This window comes from Vicugna pacos, chromosome 22 (assembly GCF_048564905.1).
Source record: "Vicugna pacos chromosome 22, VicPac4, whole genome shotgun sequence".
Lineage (NCBI taxonomy): Eukaryota > Metazoa > Chordata > Mammalia > Artiodactyla > Camelidae > Vicugna > Vicugna pacos.
In genome coordinates this window covers 19815193-19840473 of record NC_133008.1, presented here as the reverse complement: position 1 = coordinate 19840473, position 25281 = coordinate 19815193, and the positions used below count along the sequence as shown (strand labels likewise).

The following is a 25281-nucleotide window of genomic DNA, read 5'->3' as shown; positions in this document are numbered from 1 at the left end:
CTATTCAAGGGGGATTACCCTCAATATTCTTAGTAGTTTTTCAATTTTAGAAAACTATTATTATTTTTATTGTTGTAAGAACATTTAATACGAGATATACCCTTTTAATATATTTTTAAGTGTACAATACAGTTTTGTTAACTATAGGCCCAATGTTGTAGAGCACAGTTTTAGAATTTACTCATCTTGTATAACTGAAACTTTTTAAACTGTTAAATGTGAATTCCCCATTTCCCCAACCCTCAGCCCCTGGCAACTACCATCCAACTTTGTTTCTACGACTTTGACTATCTTAGAGACCTCGTCCATGTAAAATCTTAACAGTGTTTGTCCTTCTGTTACTGGCTTATTGTGGACTATTCCAAACCCATCATCAAGACAACAGTTTAAGTGACAGTCATATTCCCATCACCCAGCTTTAAGCATCATCACTGCGTGGCCAGCTGCATTTATCTGCTTCTGTGCTGTTCAGTGTAGCAGCTACTTGCCACTTGTTAATTGATTAAAGTTAAATAACATCACAAAGTTCCGTTCCTCAGGTACACTAGTCACATTTCAAGGGCTCAACAGCTGCATGTGGCTGGTGAGGACCATACAGGACAGTGCGGCTCTGCAAAACAGCTGAACATTTCTACCATTGAAACTTTTTATTGAGCAGTGCTAACCTTCATCCAGCCTTCTTCCTCACCTCAGAATATTTTGAGGCAACCATCATGTCATCTAAACAAAACACCAATAAATTAGCCTCACGTTATGATATTATGATATATAAAAAATAATTATATATAATAACATCAAATACGCAGTGTTAAAATTTTCTCATCTATAATAAAGCTCCTTAACATTGGGGGAGTCTTCAAGGGCTCAGCAAAAGCTCTGAGGTTTTCTGCAAAAATTTGTTACAGAATATAGATGTATTATGGTGGTTCTCAAATTCTGATAAAGTTCAGTTTCTCCAAATTCAAGAATCATTTCCTTAGAAAGATGTGCAGTCAACTAGATAATTAAAGAGATGGAACGGTTTAATTGCAGAGGCAACTGTAAAATTAACCTCTTATAAGAGTGGAATAAAGAATGCATTCTTAAAGGGATCTTCTTCCTACACATCTTAGTATCTTTAACTTATTAGAATGTAGCTGGGTGTCTGGAGTTTTCATCTGTTATGTGATGGTGTTAATTGGTAGAGGGTATGGAGTGGACTGGAACATACTTCTCAGTTTGTCTTTCATATAATTAAGTTAAGATCTCATAGGAAAGTGAAGAGTTTGTCCAGGGCTCCTTGAGTGGTAAGTATAAGTGATCAATTTCACTTATTTATCCATTGATTCATCCATCGCCTTTTTACTGACAGCACGGGCCATGTGCCAGGAATGTAAGTCCACGTATTGCTACGGATAGGAGACGATCTCAGCTCTTAATGAGCTCTCTCTTGGAAGGCAACTCTGGCTCTTGAGACAGTTTGCATTATGGAGGGTAACTGTGCCAAAGCCCAGGGACAAAGTGAGAGAAGAGTTTTCTTAAGCCAACAACGAATATGTATCCAATGATTCCTCCAAGGCAGGCCCTGTACTAGGGGAGCCACACAGATGCGGTCTTTCCTCACGGAGTTTATGTTTTCCCTCCCATCCCGCCCAACATCCCAATCCTGAGAGCTGGGAAGAGAACCGTCTCTTGTACAGCACTGAGGGTGCAGGAAAGAGAAGGTGGGCTTCGTTTGACTTTGGCTAGGATTTTTTTTTCTTTCATCCTCCAGGCTGTTCCCTTGATCTTCTACTCTCAAAATGGTAGTACACCTGCTGCCCCTTCACATACCGCAGCCCAGACACCCGTGAAGTCAACTGGAGAATGAGCAAAACCCAACTGGAGCTGCTAGGCATTTCTAACCTTTTCCAGAAAGCTACAGGTCTCTTATTTCCTCTTTTTTTTTTTTTAAATATAAGCTAAGAGCCCCCATCACAAAAGCTGGGATGGGTATTTCCAAATATCTGCCAGGTGTATCTGTATCTCTACACACTCTGCACATACTTCTAACTGAATTCTAGCACATCGATCATTTTTGAAATCTTTACTGCAAAGTCTCTTATGAACAGTTCTCTGTGAACACTTTTCTCCAGAAAACTTTTCTCTCCTCATTTATTTCTCAGTAGGGGCGATACACAGAAAGAGGTCTTCTCATTTGAAAAATTCTTTACGAAGCAAACAAACAGTCTTAGTTACTGATGTTTGAAATAGTCACTTTACATTTTCCTTAGTGTTTGAGGGTTGGTTATTTTATTTTATTTTTTTAGAGGTGGGAGAAAAGGTTCTGAGTGGCAACATGGAAAACAGAAACATTGATCTTAGCTTGTCAGCAGCATTCAGTAGTTTAGGAACCCCCACACTCACAAAATCTGAAAGCAAAGTTCTTTTACTAAGTCAACAAGTATTAACTGAATGTTTATACTGTGCCGTGCTGAAATGGGAAGAAGTCTGCGAAATTTAACTCAGACAAACCTGAAGTGCTACGCAAATGCTCCCTGTCAGTTTTTCAGATTGGAGTTGTTCGGAGGGGGCTGGTGGTCTGCGCTGTGGCTGTGCACCTGGGCTCTGGAATCAAAGTGCCAGTGTCCAAACCGCCTCCCTCACTCCACCTGTGCCAGCCTAGGTGAGTGAAGTACCTTGTTAAACTTCCACCTCCTTACCCACAAAATGAGAAAAATAGCAGTCTTGTTGATTCGCTTATCATGAGGATCAAGTAAGATTAAGTCAAGTAAAGCGTATACAGCAGTGCTTGTCGTATCATTAGCTTTTAATAATGGTTACCTATTGCACCTGTGTGTGTGTGTGTGTGTGTGTGTGTGTGTGTGTGCGCGCGTGCGCGCGCGCGCGCGCGCGCGCGTCTGTCTGTCTGTGTGGTGGGATGTAACTTACACATTCAAAAGCTGCATAAATCCCTGGATTTCATTGGATATTTCTTGAACATTCCCAACTGAAACTGCTTCCTTTCTGCTGCTCTCCCTTCATGATCAAATTATTCTGCCAAAATAGACCACCAGACAGCTTCTACCAACCTGTGGTTTGATGCAGTGGGGCCCCAAACAATCATTTTCACCATCTGAAATTTGCACTTAACCTAAGCGGCCCTTATGGATTTATTTAACTCTGGAATTTCTGCCAACATTTTAAACAGTGACGTGGTCTTCCACACAGACTCTCCCAGCCTGAAGGAGCTTACTGTGATGTAGTGCCACATCAACAGCTTAAAGACATTTTTAATATTATTCAGCTGTCTCTAGATTAAAGACGGTCCAGAAAGTAAATATTAGTTCGGCACCCCAAAACACTATACGTACTTGCTAACATTAGACTGTCAACTCCCTCTGCTCCTGTGATTGGACTATTTCTGATACATCCTGGGAGGCTGACCTCCATTTAAAATTCTGCCAAAAGACATAAAAAACTGAACTTGTTACGGAAATACTGGGTTATACCAACATTTTAGAAAATATGTGATCATACAGAAAATATTTTTATTACCTTGGGGTAGCAAAATACCATGAGAAAAACACAACACTTAAAAGTAAGGAAGCCAAAGACTAGCTCAATAGACCACATAAAAAAGGCAGCTTCTCTGTAATGAAATTCACCATAAGCCAAATGAAAAGACAAATGACGAACTTAAGAGAGTCTTTGTGAATATGGGACAAAAGGTTATGAACCTTCCCTGAATAAAAAGAAGGAAGCATTTTAAAAAGACGAAACACTAGCATGATATTGGTCAAAACTTGACAGAAGAATAAATGTCAATATCTGATCAGCACTTGAAGAGATATTTAAATTCACTAGTGGTCAGGGCAAAATGCAAGTTAATTAGAGAAAACAGTCTCTACCCATCAGACTGGCAAAAAACACTTAATACTGATCAAATATGCTGTAAGTTTACGATCTACACAGTTCTTTAGAGAGCAATATGGTGGTCTCTATGAATATCTTAAGTGGAGATATACCATTCAGCCAGAAAATTCAGTTCCATTCATCTAATATCCTAAAGACTGCAAAAGAGTAACAAGACAGGTGGACAGTGCTTTTCGTTGATGCCACTGCATACAACAGTAAACACTTGGAGGGAACCTAAAGGTTCATCAGCAGGATAAAGACTGAACAGTTTATGCACGTCCATATCACGCAATATTAGGTAAGTATTGAAAAAACTGAGTGAGATCTATTAGTAATGACACTGAAGGATTCCATGACATATATAACACCAAAAGCGTGGTTAACGGAGCAGTGTGCACAGAAAAAAGTTGTATAGTTGTCTATTAACTCTGGTTATCTCTGGAGGGCAGGAGAAAAGGCTGAAAATTTTTATATTTTACTTTTTATCTTTATATATGACAGACAAATACAAATGTGATCTTTTGTAATTAAAATAAAATAAAAGGTCCATTTTCTAATCCTGTGGCAGGCAGTGGCTGCTAGGCTCCCTCTGTCCTTGGCCTTGTGAATTTCTCACTGTGAATATTTGCAGAGTGTCTTCCTGACAATGTACATTGTGTTGAGGTTGCTGGTATAAGAGGTTTGTTCACCCCCACTTGGTGTCTCCTGTGTCCTGGCAGTTTCTCAACCAAGACAGGCAAAGGACCAACAGTATCAGATCTCTCCTGGGGAACCAAGAGGCCGGACTCACTCAAGCCTCTCCCAGCCTGATGTTTCCTAGTTCATTCTGTTGAGAATGTATTTTTTGAGGCTGTCAAAGCAACCTAAAACTTTTCTAAGATTTACGTTGTCAAAATTTTATTTTTTTGTCAAACGCAGTCCTATGATGGATTTTACAGACTCATAAAGCATGCATATTAAAACCACTGGTGTATATTAGCTGTGTGGAGGGTACAGAGTATCTATAGCACACAGAATCCATCTTCCTAATGCTCCCTCTTTCATGTCAACCGTTTTCCTTTAGGAAAGAACTGTACAGCTTAAACTTAACACTGGAACCTAGGAAGTCCGAAGTCAAATGTAATATTACATAAGAAATGCTTAGTTTAAATAAATAAACTACTAAAATGTAGCATATCTAGAGATTTTTAAATGTCACACTTTTAAAAAATGAACCAGATGTGATTAAACTGACATATCAATAGACAAATCCTACAGCTTTAAGGATTTAATCTAAATAAAATCTTATAAAACTGGTACATAAAGCCAATAGCATATCTGGAAAGACAAAGTCCAAAATGTAGTTTGGTTAGCACAAAGACAATAGAGCTATGATTTAAGCTCTCAAACTAAAACACGTATCTTTCCATTTAAAGTCGGTCTTGGTCCACTAGGAGCAAACTTGTTGGCCATAATTCTAAGAAACCATGGGAGGATTTGAGATAGTGGGAAACTGTGTTTCAACACATATTCTTCTAAAGTCATTTTATTACGTGCACAGCGTATCTATATATGACACATAGATTAGTTGCCTTCCCTTGGTTTCAACTTGTAAAAAGTATTTCAGGAAGATTCAGCAGAAAAGATTTTCAAAACAACATTCATCAGTATGTCAACAGTAAAGGACTTTAAAAATTAGTCTGCTAACATGTTAAAAATAACCATTCAAAGATGAATTTCCCCACAAGTTTATTATTTATAGCCTATCCATATTTTTCAAACTGAGATACATAATTTGCTTGTGATTCTGACTTTGTATTATACAAATCACATTTTTGTTGGCCCAAAGCTGTCTTATAGAAATAAGCAATATTCTTGATTATTTTAACTCTAGAAGACAGATAACATGAGACACATTGGCCATTATGCACTTAATCAGTCTTATGCCATGTAACATCCTCCACAAAATCAGATGATGTCTTAGATTTTCAAAAATATTTTCAGTGCCAATCAAAAACCATAAATTTCAATGTATCACCAAATCTTTGGCCATCCTTAAATTCTTATTTGTCTTCAATGGCGATGTGTTTATTAACTATGCTAATAAAAATATACTAATTTTGCTGTACTTTTGGTAAAAATGGAAATAAAATAATATATAATACCTATGTGGTGTACTATTGGCCTTGGATAATTCCTCCCTTAAAATCACATGTGCAGAATAAATAGAAAGTTTTTTTTTTTTACCAATATCTAACTTTTTTTTCAGAATCATACAATATCAAGGAGGGGATTTATAACACAATGTTCCAGCCCTGATTCTGTCATTAACCAGCTCAATGACTCTGAAAATATTAATTACTTATCTGTAAAACTGAATTCTTGAACTAGACAATATGGAGCTCTCAATTCAGTGCACTGGTTCTAACAATAGACCAAGGGAACAGCACGAGATTTGATGCATCCAAGTTAATGCTTAAAACTATTAGAGGTTACAGTTTTACTAATGCGTTGTCATCCAGATCATCCAATTTAGTAGGATGCACCATGTCAACACTGTAGATAAATAAACTTCTAAGGTATTAAGTCCTTTCTTCTACTGACTCATATTAAAAGTGTGCAAAAAATCTGGACTTCAATATCGTCTTGGTGCTGATGCAAGGAAATTTCACTAATTAATGAGATTTGTTTTGAAAACATGATTCTTCATAGATCTCATATTCAGTATTATATTCTTAGGTAACTATGTAGATAGTAGATAGATTATAGGTAGATGGATATAAATACACACATGATGCATATGTGTGCGTACAGAGAGAGAGGAAGAGATGGGAGGGGGAGGGAGGGGAGGAAGGCAGAAGGAGGAGGAGAATAAGAAGGAGACAAAGGAGGAGAAGGGAAACTGGAGGAGGAAGAAGAGGATGACTAGGGCTGGGAGATAAAGGAAGTGTTTTAGAGTATGTTTTTTCAATATTGATGAAAGGAAGCTTTCCATAGAAGTTTTCAACAATACAATATCAGTATTTGGGATAACTCAATTAAAAATCTCTGGAATTGATCTTGATTACAATATTTTATATGGGCTCCTCTCAGAGAAGGAGGAACAAATTACAGAGGATCTCAATTTTTATGGCTAAATGAATAAATAGCATGGATTTTAGAGTCAAAAAGACATAGGTTTAAGGATGCATTTCACAGGCGTTACAAGTCGTGCCACTGGGAACTTCTTGAAAGTTTTCTTGGGCTTAAATTTCCTCTACTCCAAGATAAGGAAGGCAATAATAATAATAATAATAATAATAATAATAATAATAATAATGCCTAATTCATAGAGTCACTTTGATAATAAAATTAGACAACATACATAAAGCATGGTGCCTGGCACATATTACTCGGTATTATTCTCCTTTGAAGAAAGTTTGCTGTGAAATAAAATTTCCATATAATAAACAGAAACCAATGTGCAAACTAATAGACGATTAGTCCTGTTACATCATATTGGCCTTTACCTGTTCAAATGGAAATACCTCAGTACAGCCTGGCTCTTCCCCTCCTTGGAGTCCACTTTACTGGATTTTGTGTACTTTCTTAAGGAAGTAAATTAAATGTTTCAGTGGACCAGTCTAATCATGAGAAAATATGAGACAAACCCAAGTTGAAGGACTTTCTAAATACGCTTGACCAGTACTCTTCCCAAGTGCCAAGGTCATGAAACCAAAAGAAAGACAGAGAAACTGTCATGTTGAAAGAGAACAAGGTGTGATGGCCAAATGCAACGTGTGGATTGAAGCCTCAGAGAAAAAGCCATTTGTGGAAAGACCGGTGGAATCTGAATAAAAACTAGTTTAGCCAATCGGATTTTAACCATGCTAATTTCTTAGTTTTGATAAATGCATCGTGGTTTTGAAAAAATGTTAACATTAGGGGGAGCTGGGTAAAAAACCTGAGGGAACTCTATGTGCTATCTCTGTAGATTTTCTGTGAATCTAAAGTTACTTCAAAAAAAAAATCCAAAAATAATTTGGGGTGGAATCTGAGAGCTAATACATTAATCTCTATTTCTTTTCTCCAACCCTTTACATACAGGCTTCTCCCATGTGTAACAGAAGGCTCTCAGCACTGTCCTGAACTTACTGATGTCCCTGCATCCACACCAGGCCTCCGAGGAAAATGTTTTAAGAATATTATACCCACACTTAACCACGTGCATCTTCTCAGGTTTCAAACAGGTGTCAAAAACAGAAAATTTGTGGTTCAGGGCCCATCAGTCTTGTTAGCCAGAATTCATTCCAGCTAAGTTCTAAGAGCACAACATATTTTTATTACTCTAATAAATTAACCAGCAATGACAGTTTTGTGGCAATTAGGTTATGTAAACTTCTTACCATAAAGACACATCATTAGGTTATATTTTTAAACTTCCATATGTCACCTCAAGTTAAGCAGAAAGAAACATGCAATGCAATCTTTAGGACAGATTTTCTTAAATTCACCAGTTTCCCCATCTCTCCTGACATTTTGTTGAAATTTAATACCCTCCACTTTGGCATTTGACAGGTTTGATTCAACTAACTTTGTTAAGCAGGAGCATATGCTATAAAATGGCAAACCATGCCCTCTTTTTTTTTTTGGTAAGAAGAGTGGGTCAATTTAACAAGACAGGTTTTTAAAACTCTGTGATTTCAGAGATGCATTAGCAGGGTAGACTTTTTGCAAAGCAGCTTTCACTTAGTTTCTTTAATCACTGATACACATTCCTGGGGTGGAGCGGTGGGAGTAAGGGTAGGTAGAATGTGGAATATTTTCACAGGATAGAAAAAGACCTTGTTCTAATTAAAATGTAAATTCTGAATTCTTACATGGCAAAGAGAACTTAAGCTCATAGCCAATAAAGACTATGTAATATTAGCATTAGGAATCATGCCCAGAGGGAAAACTGGGACACCACATCAAGAAGAGTCCCCTTCTCTCCTTTTATATAGGCAAGATCTAAGTAAACATGTCTGGATTATTTCTCCAATTAGAAGGAAAACGGGTACTGACCCACAGAACTTGGCTGCAGACATCAATAAGATGTAACGGAAAATCCTGCTCTTCCAGGGTTAAAAGGTAAGAAAGAAGAGAGATCAGACCACCGAACCAAGAGACTCGGCATTCACGGATGGTTCATTAGTCGTCTCAAAGAGCGGGCTGAGTCCCAGGTCATGTTCCCATGCTAGGAAGCATCTCCTGGCCCCAACTCCAGTGCCCAGCCTTCTGCTATCAGTGCAGCATGTCTACTGCAGAGGGATTGAGAGCAGAACTGGGGACTTAATTTGTGGGATGCAAAATTAGAATGAGGGGCCCCTTGCTCACAAATTATTAAGAACTTCAGGACAGTGAGTCCCTTATGATTGGATTACTGCATTCTGTTGATTTTTATTTTGTGGTTGGCTTTATTCCTTCGATAACTACGTAAGCTTAAAAAGCTAAAGCTCTAAACTGTTCTTACAAACAATGAACAGTGCATATATGTACATTTTAAAACAGAAAAAAAAAAGAATTTCAGGACAGTGACAGCAGATCAAATATAGGGTTCCGATATGGGGCAGGCAAAGAAAATAACAAATGTCCACTGAGAGCACATCAACTAGTAGGTAGGATTTATTAAGGATAGAATTACTGCAAATAAATTATTTATAATACGAAGAGAAACACACTCACTTTGTTACGGTTATAAACAAGGAAATGATACGTGGAACGGTTAGAGACATGGGCTGCTCTGCCCAGTCCTGGAGACTGACTTAACTGCATTGCCCAGTATCACGTCTGTCTACAGCTCTGTGTGTCATCCAGGTTCTGCCAATCAGATGCACCGGCTGGAGACCTGAATTCAGAACCGAACTGAGTGGAGAGAGAGGGACGAAACATCTCTGTTATCAGCACAGCCTACCTGAGAGGCAGCGTGGTTTCGGTCTAGCAGCTAGAACATGAACCCGTTTATTCAGCAGGCAGTCACAATACTCCTCTGGGAGCAGTACACACCTTGCCAGTGCAGGGCTGGGCTGTGATTCTGGCAAGCATATCTAAAAGCTCAGCCTACGGTCTGTTCTTCAGTCCTCCCAAGAATTCTGCAAGCCAAATAAGTCTCTTTCTCTTTAAACTAGCTACACTGGATTTTATTTTTTTCTTTAGACATTGGCCAGCTAACCTGTGGGGCCTTTGTAAGTTACACAACTTCTCCAAGGCACAGTGCCCTCATTTGTCAAGAGGAAATAATATTGGTGGCTGCAAGGTGAATAGATTCAGGTGAGCACGTCTGCAGATACACAACACCATGTCTGGAACAAAGTAAGCATTTAATAAATAAATGGCAGTGACTATCATGGATGACGGTGGTGATGATCTTGGCAACAATAAATACAAAATCACGGCACCAGCTGCAGTCAGGTGGGAGCAGGGAGAGATGGGAGGCTCTGGAGGCTATCCTAAAGACAGAGGTATTGGATTTGCAGGACTGAAAGGAACTTATCTTCAAGTGGTACTACAGGGAGCCAGGTTCAGGATCTGAGCTGTAATACATTGGGCTGCAACAATCAAACAAGAACAGGAGTCTTCTGGAAATGCTCAGGAAGGTCTGTGGGTGGATTTCTGCCCCTGGCTTCTGATGTTCACATCAGGTTTCACGAAGTGCTCTCCAGCCTTCAATAAAAATGCTAAGAAGGCCACAAACGTGGCATTTTCACTTAATGAGGATCGAGCACAAAGTGAAGTCCAGCCGAGAAGAGAGTTTTTGTGGGATGGCAGCATTGTTGGCACCTTTCTTGAGCCTAAAGGAAAACCAAGTAAACAAGCTTGTACCCCAACTACCCTCCCTCCAGGAGATTTGCCACCGAAAAATTTGTAACACACAGCTGGCACTGAAACTGCATTCTTAGCTCTAATGGGCAATTTCCAAGCAGGAAATAAATGAGCATTGGAAACCTCAAAGAAGGCGGCTGTGACCCTAGGAAGGGAAATGTTATTCGATGTGAGTTTTTGAGCAGAGCCTCAACCAACACACGGGGTCCTGAGGGACTTAGGCGCTCACTTAGTTCTTAAGAAAATGCTTCATCTTTAGGAACCCACCAAGAGAATCAGTTTTCTGGTAACTGCTCCTTGCTGTTACTTTGAGTTGCAAGCTGAGTGTGGGCCAACCTCTTCCCAAACTTCACAGCTGTGCCTGCCTGCCTCGTGGTCAAAGGGGTGAGCGGCTTCTGGGCTCTGGGCTCATTTAATTACCAAGTCAGCTCAATACAGGTGAGGGATGGAAGCCAGTGTGTTCAATTTACCAGGCTCTTGCGTATTATTTCTTCCGACGTCCTTTCAATGCTACAGAGCAAAAATCTAATTAGGGGTCGCATTTACTGCTAAAATATTTCCCCCCAAATTCTCTGTATCTAAAACTCTAGATTCCAAAGGTACCTGTTGATTCACATGGAAATCTTGGTCACGGCCAGGATAATGCAGATACGTGTTCCCACTCTCTACCTTTTGGGCCAGAGGTTATGCATACACACACATACACACACACTTCACAAACAGCTTCACTGTGTACACCACGTCAGAAACACCCTAACGGCTGGGTTCAGGAAGATGAACCAAGCAGGTAGGTCTTCACCTGTAAGACTGGGGGCTACTAATCTGATAACGCTGAATTTTGCTTCTTTTTGATTTGCTCACTTAGGAACAATAAAATCATGGATGCCTTTGTAATTAAGAAAATAACTAAAAAAAAAAAAAACCCAAAACTGTATTTCTTCCATTCTAACGCACTTGGTGTTCCTTTCATGTTTTTAGCATTTCTGAAATCAGGATCTATCTACCAAGAGGTGACTACATTCCTTGTAGAATTTTACTATTCTTATTAATGCAATGGTGAATCTCACAAGGGATGGTATTTAAGAGAAGAAAAATAGTCACATCTTATAAAAGAGCCATCCTGCATCGCTGTCTTATTGGCTCAAAGGCTGGCCTATAGTGAATACAATGATTCTAATGCTCTTTACATAGTAAGTTCTTTTTGCTTTTAATCCATTCATTTTACATTAGAAAAAAAATGTCCAAAGGTCCATATAACCTCTGAATTGCACAGGATGTCACCACGATTGTAAGCCAAGTGTGAAGAGAACCCTCATCCTGCAAGTTTAAATAGGCACCTCTCCTATAAAACCATTTCAAAAGGTTTAATATTTCTACTTTGTAGCTACTCACAACTTCTGTGGGTTTTTTAATGGATTCATGGTATCAGACTTTTCTGAGATGATGAAAATGTGCTGTATACTTGCAGTGTCTAGTGTGGCAGAAACCCACGGCTCCTGAGCACATGGTACATGCCTGGAGCAACCGAGAGACTGAAAATTAAACTTTTCAGTTTCACTTAATTTTAATTAATTGGCACTTAACATTATATATTATACTGGACAGAAGAGCCATATATCTATTTCCACACATACATAATCATACCTGCATTAAACGATGCAGCTTTGATCATATACAAATTATAACATTATTAAGAAGAGCAACTAGTAGAATTAACTTATGTTCCACAATGGAGAACTGGTGTAATAAATTATAGTTCAGCCACATGCACAATACTAGATACTACAAATTATAAGAAAGAATTTCAGAAAACAAGGTATTCATGATGTGCTTTTAAATTTTAAAGATGAGGTTGAAAATCATATAGGCAGTTAAAAACTGAGGATCTGTAAACGAAGAGCTCCAGTTTAAGGTGGCACATTTACCCTTCCTGCCTTACTTGACTCTCATATAAGTAACTATAAAAGGAAGGAACAGTCAAAATCTCTAATGGCACTGCAAATAGGAAAGCATGCTGCCAGTGTGCCAGGAATTTTGGAAAATGTACAGAAGTTAGGAGGTAGGTGAGGGTCTGCACATCCAGAAAACCAAATGGAGAAACAAGTTTTCCATGTGGGCGTGCAGAGGAGAGAGCCCATCTCCTCACGTATGTCCTGGAGCTGTGACGTCACGGGGTGGTCCTCACCCCTGCAGCATCAGCGTGACCAAGGTACCTGTGAGAACTGCAAATCCTCAGGACCCACTAAGAAACTCCAGGGATGGGACCCAATGATCTGTTTTAACAAGCCCTCCAGAAGGCGCTCATGCCCAGTCAGGCCAGGCCCTGGAGTACTCTCTCTCAGCTTTGGCTGTTCACTGCCATCACATTGAGGAGCTTTCAAGATGACTGACTCAGTAGGTCTGTGGTGTGGCCCCTTTATTTGGACGTTTAGAAACTCTCAGGTAATCTAATGTGCGGCGAGGCTGAGGACCTACACACTGGAGAATCTGCAGGCTCAGTCGGGAAGCTGACTGGTCTGCTGGTCCCAGGAGGGTCCTACTGGGACCAGCAGACCAGCCTTCACCCGTCTACCACGGGTCTGGTGACTGCATGCAAGACAGTGCTGGACGAAGGCTCCCTGGACACCTCGGGGCTGCCTGGATGCCGAGTTTAGACACTGGGCTGAAGAAAAAACCAGAACAGAACCCCAGACAGCCATAGGCACCTCTGCAAATGGAGGAAAAAAGGAAAAAAGCTAAGTCGTGGTTCTATCATCTCCTTCCAGGAGTGAAATAATCTAAAGTGCTTATGCCTCAGATGAGCCTTGGCGACCTGTGAAAGGTCACAGCCCACTGTCCTAAAGAGCGGGGCTGTCTGATCAGCACGTCCAGTTGTCTGCCCACCTCGCGCTATTCAGGGAGGAAGCGGGCTGTGGAGACAATCTCAGAGCAGTGCTGGGGAAACCCACAACAGGTCAGACTCCTCGATCAATGACTTGACCTGATCAAACCAGCCATTTATTTATAAATACAAATTGACTACAAAGATCAGCAGGTGTATAAAGTAAACCATCCACGAGAAGAAGACCAAGGCAGACATACCTCCTCGTAAAAGGAAACAGATGAGAACAGAAGAGGACTTGTGAAATAAACTGACATACTTTCAACGGAAAAGGACGTTCCAAAAGAGGACACATGACTAAGGAAAACGAGGAGTCGAAGCATCAGGAAGAGCTCCTAGAAACTGAAAATACGATTGCCAAAATATAATGCTAATAAAACTTTCTTTAGAGTAAAAGAAATACTACTAATTTGAAAGAAAAAAAATCTGTGAGTTTTAATTCAGAGTCATGCATGGCAGGTAGATGTGGGCGATCCGAGATCTACCTACTGGGAATCTCAGAAGGAGAAAACAGAGACTACAGAAAGAGAAAATGAAAAATGTAAAAAAAAAAAAAAAGTATTTCTCTTTACTATGGGGGAAAAAACTGTAGAGTTCACTATTTTCATTTCTCTTACTCAATATCAAGATGCACCCTTCATATCTAAGTCACTACTTTCTAAGGATGGAAGTCTTAAGGTCCAGATATATATGTGAAGGTCACGAATAATATTTGCACGAAGTCCCAGGGGTTCTACACACACTTGCTGGTGCTTGTCTGTGGTCACGTGGGACTAACGAATGTTAAATGAAGATCATATCCAACAGTGTATTTCCACACTGGAAGACCAACCCCCGCTTCCACAGCACTAGGTGAAACTCAAGAAAATACCAAAAAAGGACGGTGGTTTGAATTAAATTTGTATACAGTGACACCACGGTGCCTTTGTAATGCTCTTTGCTTTTCCCTCGATAAACAGTAATGACTAAACCTTACTAGAATGTCACAAGAATATTTTCCTAATTTGAAACCCTGTGAGAATCACCTAAAATATTTCAGAGCTTCACCATTTACCGCCACCACCACCCACAGGCACAGACACATGCACACATATGTTTTCTTCTGTTGTGATGCTTCTGAAAGCATTAAGGAGGCTCCAGAAGCCTCTGGGAGGTTCCAGATTCTTTAGATAGATGAGAAGATGTGGCAGACACAACTGTAAACTGTATTTCTGGGAGGAAAATCTGAGACAAGAAAGATGGCTACCAGCAGGGCAACAGGCTATCAGCAAAACACACACATCATTCTACTTAAAATCTTAGCAGGGATGTGATTTCCACCTTTTCTTAAACAGCATTGTTCTCAGAGGTATATGCATATGGGATCTTCGTCCTCATATAAACCAGTGAATTCCTAACTGTCCTTTAACTAAGGTCCTACATATTTTCTGCCGGTGCTGAGTAACCATCAACCCAGAGCTCCTTAGAAATTGTAACATCCCACCCCAGCCCAGTGCAGGAATTCCTTCTTTCCTGGAAAATGTTTTACAGCATACAGCAACCGACCGGCCTTGTTACCAGCTGTAATTGCTATGAACTTTTCTTTTCCTTTTTTTTTTTTTTTTAAATTTCAGTCCAAAATTGCCTTTTGGCATCTTTGACCTTTAGTCTAGTTTTGCCCCTAGGGCAGCACAGTCTGCTCTCTCAAGAGGAAATTCGGTAGTGATGTGAAAATAGCTACCCTGTTCAACACATATCACCACCCCACCTCTCCGAGCCTCCCTTCCTCAGGGAGGTGTGCCCCTCCTCCCTCCATGTCTTCCTTCCACTGGTCCTTCACACTCCATGGTGCACGTGTCACTCACGTTTTGGTTGTCTGGCGGCTAAATGTCCGTCTTAAAAAAGGGTGTGCCTCTAACTGACCACAATATTCCAGGTGTACTTTGCAAATGATGATAACGGTGCTATGACGAGAACAGCTGCTAGGGGGATGCCAGTACAAGCCCTGCACGGAGATCTCTGTCCTCACTCATCAGGTGTCCCAGCATGGTACAGATGAGAAACCACAGCGTGACGCAGCTATGTGGCCTGTTCCGTGAGCTTGAGGAACCTGCGCCAGACATCCCCACTATCCACCACGAGCTCAGACCCCCATCTCATCACCACATCCTCTGTGAACGGCATTTTTAACCTACCAACGTACTCTGAAGTGTCATCAATTTTCACTTTAGGAGCGGAGAAAACACAATGCTTTTTCCTTCTAAGCTCTTAAAAACACCATATGGACACCTACTGAAATACTGGCCAGCACACAGCATAACCTGGATCTGTGACACGGTACATTTTGATTCAACATCTCAGGCTGCTGAAATGCATCAATCTATACTGACCTCTTTAATAAGACTCAAGAATGAAATTGTTGGCAAGGAAGTAGAGGTTTTATTCCATCAGCATCCTAACAGGAAGATGTTTTTATTTGATCTTCAATTGGAATTCAATAAGATGACAACAATCACACGTACATTTTCTCCTTCCTAAAGCATGCTGACCACGTCTAAGAAGAGATGCCGGCTCCCACACACCCACAGGGACCTTTCTCCTACGCTGACCACAGAGGCCTTAGATGGTCAGCAGGTGACGGCTGTCCTGTCTGGACCTGCATAAATGTTAACAAGACCATAAATGGATTACATTTTAAAATGAATTATCCCTTTACTTCATTCAAGCACAGTTGCCCAAAAACTTTTAAATCTCCCTCTTCGGATTTCGAAGCTCGCTATTCATTCTTTTCCTGTTTGGCAGAAGTAAAAGAAATTAATTTGTACTTTATATCTGTACAAGCACAGCTGGCTCAGACATTCTATGAGGAAGGAGACACCCCTACAGATAACAAAACTTACTTGGAAAATAAAAGCAAGGGTCAGAGTAAGATGTGCCAAGGTTGACAAGGGCAGTGCTGTGCTTTTGGGCTCTCCTTGGCTGCATTTACTCGAACTCAAGATGAGTGTGGAACTTGTTATATACAATAATCAGAGTCAGTATGATCATAATAATTATGAATTACTGAAGGGACTGTTTATGCAGATGTCCACCATGTACCAAGCAAAGTGCTGGATTCTTTATCTACGTGAGTTTTGTAATCCTCACAAGAGCTTCACGATGGTAGGTATTAACATCTCCATGTGACCTACGTGGAAACTGAAGCTTAGCTAAGTAGGGTGACTTGCTCAGTGTCACACAGGTGGTCGGGGACTGTGAGAGGCCAGCAAGAACTGGTTTCTGATGCTGCCACAAAGAGCAGTAGTAGGGTTTTTTTTTTTTTCTCCAAGATCCTGAAAAGGAGATGCCTGGTGGCTGCCTCAGTCAACACTTGGCATAGCCCTGTGAAGCTGTCTGTGACAGAGAACGTCACACAGCCTCTAATCCACTGTAGGTGGCACTGAGGCTGAGACTGACTGCAAAACCAACACCACTGAGAATGAGACACGGAGGCTGTTCAGTCCAAATCACCCAGAGACAGGCTGAAATAAAAACACACAAATACATGAGGGGGAAAAAAGGAAACTTTGGGGTTTTGGTAAAGTGAGTGGCCTGTCAATGGATTTCAGTTGAGAGAATTCCATAGTTCCTTTCAGGTAAGGAGCTCCCATGTCCCAAGTGGACACCTGGAGATGGGGATGAAGACTATACATGACAGCCTGACCCTGCTGAGCAGGGGAGAGGGACCACGTAGGTGACGTTGGTACTGAGAAGCTGAACTGGCTTAGCACACAGTGTAGCCCCCTAACCGTTCCCATTTCAAAGACACACAATAACACCGCCACCCGCTTTGCACTACTTTTCATTTCTGAATGGACCACACTAAGTGGCCTTGCAGTATAATAGAAAGTTGTGTCCTTGTACCGTGACATGAACCGCATACATTTTTAAAAAAAAGAGATAAATCTCTGTCTTCTCCTAATACTCTTCAATTATACTTGGCAGCATCATGTATTTCAAAGCATCAGTACACCTGTTTCTTTATGAGAATTCATCTTAGTCCCAAACAGCAAAGTTCCAAAGAGCTTTGTTTAAACGGGCTAGCTTGTAACTTCGTTGTCATCTGGTGCTTTCAGGGTGACATTTCCCTAGAAATACAGGTGAGTATTCCATTATCCCTCTTCCAGTCTGAATGAGAGACTCAGAAACATAACAGACATGTACATACATTATGTGGACAGGTATGATGTAGCTGACAACACAGATAAAAGAAGCATGTAGGAAAAGAATATGAAAACGAATATATGCATGTGTATGTATGACTGAAGCACTGTGCTGTAGGGAAACTGACACAACACCATAACCTGACTAGACTTCAATAAAAACACATATATAACAACAACAACAAAAAAGAAACGTGCAGGTATAAAGTAAGGAAGGCTGGCTCTACTTGAAAAGACTGGAAACATCTGGGAATGGAGTTCTCCTTTTTATACTGGCAGTTAAGTTTCATTGCCTGCTTAGTGATAAATATTGTCAGGGCCCATTTAGTTCAGCAAATCCCATTAATCCACAACAGGACTTCTCCACCCTTCCACCTGGAAGAGAGAAGAGGAGTCCATGCTGACTTTCTAGATTCCCCAGCACTTGATTTCAAGATTTCCTCTAATCTGTAAGATCTTACAGAATTAAATGTTTTATTTTGAGAGTGCTTTTCACTAATCCGATTTTACACTCATACATATATTTATTAAAATAATTTTTATCTTCCTTATCGTAATAAAGGAGGGCAGAAACACTGTCTTCTTTTGTCCACCATTATGTCTCTAGAGCTTACTGCAATACCTGGTAAATAATTAGTGCCCAACAAATATTTAGTGAACGAATAAATTCTTGAATGAATGCAATCATGAATGAATAGCAATAAACTCAATCCTAATATTCTCCTACTCCAAGCTTCCCAGAATCAAGTTTATTACCCTATCTGGATACCAATATAGTCACTGTTGATACGGAGATAAGGTGATAATGATTTAGTAATGCCATTATTTGGCGCATTTGCACTTGAGAGAGGGAGGAAGAGAAGTAAGGAGGGGAAGTAGGAAGGGGAAGAAGGGAGAGAAGGGAAGCGGGGACAAATGGGGAGGAGAGAGGGGGCAGAAGAGAGAAATGAAAGAATGCCTAGAGTCTGCTAAACAGAAAGAAGTGATAAATAAGGTAAAATGTCAGGCACAATCTTCAGAGCTTAAGGGATAGGATCCTAAACTTATTTCAACATGATGAGTTAACTACCGACTGATAGTAATAAGCCTAGATATCATGCACGTTATTAATATAACACCATACTTTATTCTCTATAACAATGATTCCTTGTCTGGCTAAATATGAATATGTCCCAATTATTCATAAGGATAGGCTATTTGCTCAATTTTTAGAACGTGGATCTTCCTGTTCATCTGGTCCCTACAAAATCAGGGGCTTTACTAAAGTAAGTCACTTAATCAATGACCACATCAGTGCAGAGCCATTGTGCCAATCAGCAGCCGCATAATCTTGGGCAAACCACTTCACCTTCTTGAGTTTGTTTCTCTAGTCGTAAAAACAAATATTAAAATCTACCTTGTAGACTTTAAACTTAAATGCTCACAAGAGACAAAGCAGGTCATTTTATGGCGATAAAGAGGTCAATTTATCAAGAAGATAAAACAATTGTAAATATTCATGCAACATCAGAGCACCTTAATATATAAAGCAAATACGTAACAGAACTAACAGGAGAAATAAACAGGAATACACTAATAGGTGAAGACTTTAATATCTGACTCTTAACAACGGATAGATCATCCAGACCAAGAATCAATTAGGGAACAGTCGATTTGAACGATACTATAGACGAAATGAGCCCCACGGACGTACAACATTTCACCCAACAGTAATGGAATACACGCTCCTCTCATGTGTACACAGAACATTTTCTAGTATAGATTATATGTTAGGTCACAAAACAAGTTTCAAAAAAATTCAAGAAGACCGAAATTATATCAAGTATCTTTTCTGACCAGCATGGTATGAAACTGGAAATCAACAATGAGAGGAAATCTGGAAAATTCACATGTACATGAAAATAAGACAATACAATCCTGAACAGCCAGTGGGTCAGAGAACAAATCACAAGAGAAATTTTAAAAGATATCTTGAGATACATGAAGTAGAAACACAGCATATCAAATCTTATGAGATGCAGCAAAAACAGTTCCAAGAGGAAAGCTTACAGCTATAAACACATACATCAGCAAAAAAAGGAAGTTCTCTAAACAGCCTAATATTATACCTCAAGGAACCAGGGAAAGAAGAAAAACGTAAGCCCAAAGTTGACATAAAGAGGAAATTATAAAGATTAAATCAGAAATAAATAAAATAGAGAACAGGAAAACAATGAGAAGAAAAAGATTATAAAAGAAGAGATTAACAAAATTAAGAGTTGGTTATTTGAAAAGATAAAAAATTGATCAATCTTTAGCTAGACAAAGAAAAAAAGAGAAAGGGCTCAAATAAATAAAATTATTAATGAAAGAGCAGACATTTCAGCTGCTGCCACAGAAATGCAAAGGGTCATGAGACTACTATGAACAATTATATGCCAATAAATAAAACAACCGAGAAGAAATGGATAAATTACTAGAAACATACAATCGACTAAGACTGAATCACGAAGAAATAGAAAACCTGAACAAACCAATTACTATAACGTAGACTGAATCCGTGATGAGAAACTTTCCAACCAAGAAAAGCCCAGAACCAGATGTTTTCACTGGTGAATTTTACCAACCATTTAAAGAAGAATCAATGCCAATGATTTTCAAACTCTGCCAGAAAGTTAGAGAGAAAGGGCTGCTCCCATCCCACTGTTCACGGCCAGAACTACCCTGACCCCAAAGCCAGATACGGATACCTCAAGAAAAGAAAACTGCAGGCTAATATCATTGATACCCAGAGATCAGAAATCCTCAACAAAATACCAGCAAATCAAATTCAACAAAAAAAATCACACACCACGAGCTAGTGGGGCTGATCTCGGGGGCGCAAGGGATAGTTCAGCACATGCAAATCATCAAGTGGGATGCATCACATTAACAGGGTGAAAGATTAAAGTCATACGATTAACTCAACAGATGCAGGAAAATGCATTTGAAAAAATTCAGCGTGTTTTCTTGATAAAAACTCTTAACAAATTGGTTCGGAGGAATGTACTTCAACGTCACAAAGGCCATTAAATAACAAGCCTACAGCTAACGTCATACTCAATAATGAAAGGTGGGAAGTGTTTCCTTCAAGATCAGAAGACAAGGGGGCCCACTCTCCTTTTCAACATAGTACTAAAAGTCCTAGCCAGAACAATCAGGCAAGAGAAAAAAAAAAAAGACATCCAAATTAGAAAGAAAAAAGTAAAACTGTCTCTGCAGGTGGCACGATCTTATATATAGAAAACCCTAAATACTCTAACACAAAAAAATGCTGTTACCACAAAACTTCATTAGTAGCAGAGCAACACACTTTTTTCAAAATGTCCTTACATCAACAATTTGAAACCACCAAAGAATTTGAGCTCTGAAGAACATTATGCTCTAAATTGTATCGTAAGTTAGGAAAAGGCAGAGTTATCCGAAGATATCTACATAAAAATAACAACCAAATCCCAAAGACCAATTTGATTAAATAGTTTTTTTTTTAACTGAAGTATAGTCAGATTAAAATGTTGTGTCAGTTTCCGGTGTGCAGCATAACGTTTCAGTCATACATACACATACATATGTTCGTTTTCATATTCTTTTCCATTGTAGGTTACTACAAGATATCGAATATAGTTCCCTGTGCTATACAGAAGAAATCTGTGGTTTATCTATTTTATATATAGTTGTTAGTATCTGCAAATCTCGGACTCGCAACTTTCCCTTCCCCACCCCCTTAAACAGTTCATTATGGCAGAGATTTAATGTGAAAATAATGATAGCTTAGAAATACAAGCATGAAATCAGGTTCTTCAAAAAGAGCATGTACATGTAATTATTCCTCAAAGCTAATTTTTGAAATGAGCCAAAGTACCAGCCATGTGTCAGAAATGCTGTATTTCTGCTCTGAGCAGTGACTTAGAATTGCACAGCTTGCCACGGCTAGAGTTCCTCCCAAAGGCTGAGGATATCCACACAGCAGTCAAGCTACTCACTATCTAGGATGTTGCACAGAAAGTCACCAGCTTCCAGTTGCTTGGTGGTGGGTTGAGGTATGAAAACATCGCAAAGAAATGACAGAGAAAAAAAAGATTCAAAATCCTTCCCCACCTCAAACAACCTCCCTGTGCGACTTCTGAAATGGAGATGGGTTACGAAATCAACGCTTTAGCCCACCCAGCAGGGTAGGCGACTGAATCATCAAAAAAAGCATGTGGAAACCGTGACCTAGAAAAGCACGAAGGCTGCAAAACAGGTCAGCACAGGAAAAGAGAATAAACACACATGCACCGGTCACATGCTCATCATATGGCCTTTCGCAAGAATATAAAATAAATCTGAGACACTGAAAATAGTCCCTCGGGGGGAAAAAAAACCAAAGACTCCACCAATCCACACCCTGTGAATGTGTTAGCTAATCCAGAGGACATGGTTATTTTGCGATTACAGCGATAACGTTTGTGAGAGACGAGATCAGCGAGGACATCTCATGTCATCCTGCCGTCTCCACCTATTTTCCCAAGCCTGTGGCAGCTGCTGACACCAATTCTATATAATAAATGCCCAAAATAGCCCTCGGTCTCTTTCCAGACTCTTAGCATCTTCTTTTCATGGCGAGATTACTGCTTCTCTACACATCTCTCCCAGGGATTTAAAGATGAGACTGAGAGAGTGGAAGCATCACAGAGGGAAGACACTGTGTGTGCCCCCCTCCACCAAACTGAGCGTGCCAGCACAACCTTTGCAGGACCTGTGGTCCAGACATGAACCTAGGACGGAGGCCCACGCCGAAGGAGAACCTTAAAGCCGAGTGCATCAAGCTGGATTCTCCGAAAAACTTACAGCTTTCAATTTCCAAGGTGCAGTTTTGTTCATCCAGTGGGTACCGCCTTAAGTCCATCATGCAGGCAGCTGTGGTTGTGATTCTAGAAGAGAAATATCAAGGGTACGTGCTGTTAGCTTGTCTGTGACTGGAGTCGGAAAAATTAAATCTAAGTATCAAAGAAGACAGAACTGGACCTCTAGGAGACTGATTTAGTCTAAGCTCTAACCGAAAAAAAAAAAAAAGTGCTACAACTTTGGATAACCATTTTCCTTTAGGAGCCTCATAATGATTTGTAAATTAAAGAGAGTGGATTAAATCAGTATTTTCCCATGATGGGGTCCATTACCTACTTGGTACCAAAATCACCCGGGAATGTTTGTTAAAAAGGCAGCTCCCATTCTCCAGAATGTCCTGGGGATACGGCAGGGGCGTCCCGGGACTCTGTTTTACAGCCATCACAGGTCACTGAGAACACCAACATGGATGTTACTCTTACACCCACTTTGTTTTCCTTTCCCTTTCTCAAGACCCTAAAATCTATCTAATTGTCGATCACTCTTGGCTTTGATCTATCATTTTTGACCTTTCTATACATAAGGTAGTATTCTGCAAGTGCGTTAGCAGAACACACGATATTCGCCATTCATCTGTCACCTGACTGGCTCTGTCCTGAATAATCTGATATTCTCATGGCCTATTAGAGAGCTTCCTCCTGTTGGTTGGCAGAGTTGTTCATCTAGAACACAAGGTACCTTTATTAATTTTTCAGGGAGAAATGAATGTGTCTCTTTAATGTCTTTATATTTCTCTGTCATCATTTTTCACTAATCTCACTTTTCACTAATTAAAGAAGGCCTACAAGAAAGAGCCAAAAAACACACAGCCCTAAATGATTTATCACTATGTTTTCTGATCAACAAGGCAGCACAATGTTATGAAAAAGCACAACTTTTAAAACACAACAGACATAGGTATGAATTCTAATCCTGCCTCGCTAACTGATACACATCAAGATGGCTAATATCTCCTAACCAAGCTTAGTTTCTTCATCTATGAAAGGAGACATTATCAACAATAATTACCTAATACAGCTTCTGTATGAATTAATATAATATTTTATGTAAAGAATATAAAAGAAAACCTACACATAATAGACCCTTTATGTCTGTTGGAAAAAAAAAAACTAAGAGTAGAAATTAGTGTTAAATTTGACCAACTGTGGCTTAACTCAAATCTAAGAGACACTGTATTACATGTTGGAAACAGAAATAAGATGCAGCCCCAGCTTGGGAGAAAGAGCTCACAGCTCAGCCTTCCTCGTTAAAGGGTCTTAGACAGAGCTCAGGCGAGCAGTCCAGGTAGACTGACTCTAGGAAATTCCTTAGGTGTGAGAGTCCCACTCCCCCATGGTAGGATGGAGACAAACAATTGACTTACTGTACAGAGTTCATGCCTCTCTACCTGTAGTTTGATGACTGCTTTATTAAGTTCTGGGCTCTGTTAATTTTTGTTCTTTTTAGTGATGAGCAAGTATCCTAGGGCTAGTGTTCATCCTAGGTTTCTTCCTCTCCTTTACCAGGAGTCAGCTACTCTGCCCTGGCCCTTTTTCATCTTCACTGCCTCCTTCTGAATCTATGGGGCCATTGCTTCGTCTCCATGTTACTACAGTATCTTGGTCTCCCAGCCTCCCCACCTGCCTCCCTGCTACCCATGATCCACACAGCAGTCAGATGTTTGAAAAGCACAGATCAGATCTTATCTCTTCTCTTTAAAAATGTTAGCGGCTCTTCCAAAAAAATCCCAGTCTTGGCTACTGCCTACTGTGCCCTGAATCCACTGACCCTTCCTTCCCTTCTGACGCTCAAGTCCTCACTCACTATTTCCAGCCTTCACCTTTGTTCTCTCTGCCTAGAACATGTGTTCTCTGACCTCACAGCTGGTCCTCCAGCTCAAAACTCACCTCCTTCGAAAGACCTTTTCTAAGCAGCCCACCCGAAGCAGCTGCCTTTACTAATGCTCCGTCTAAGCTGTTCATTTCCCCCCAGCAGTGATTACAATATGAAATTATCTTGCTCATTTCTCTTTTGTAAAAACTATTTCTCCCAGTAAAATTTAAGCCATTGAAAGACACAGGCTTTTTCTACTTAGCATAAGGGAATCAGCAAATATCTACTAAATGGATAACATATGAATTAACAAGAGTCAAGCCGTTGGTTTTGCTTTCATTTGGAGGGTGACTTTATTGCATCATTTCTCTTCTCTTTAAACTAAAATGTGGCTTAGGTTTTAGGGATTCTTTTCATATTTTCAACAGTAAGTAAACTATAATCCATTTAATTAGCATTATATTAACTAGTACCAGAATTTTTCTTGTTATCAACCTGATTGTTTCTGCTTTCAATGGGACTGATCAATTACCTATATATTATAAATTCTAAAAATTATACAAAAATTAACAGTCACATTCTTTACTCAGAGTTTTAAAAAGGACAATTTATTTTGGCTATGTGATACTTGGCTAAATTTTTGATGAGTCCACTGATTTTTTTTTACCATGTAGATACAATCTGAATTGCCACTAACATACAGGAATCTGTATGGTGTAAAACAGAAATGTTCAAAGGAAATAAAATTAGGCACATGGTGGGCATATGGAATTCTCATGCTATTTACGTAAGACAGCAGATACAATC

General features: G+C 39.8%; 1 protein-coding gene across 2 annotated transcripts in view; it reads right to left on the bottom strand.

Moving 5' to 3' along the window:
* Window positions 1–25281, bottom strand: part of GABRB2 (gamma-aminobutyric acid type A receptor subunit beta2) — a 197605-nt gene that overhangs the window by 77779 nt on the left and 94545 nt on the right. For both annotated transcript variants that reach the window (XM_072947274.1, XM_072947275.1), the window contains exon 6: window positions 22606–22688. In XM_072947274.1, coding sequence (XP_072803375.1) covers window positions 22606–22688 — 83 coding nt within the window. The remainder of the gene's footprint in view (window positions 1–22605; window positions 22689–25281) is intronic.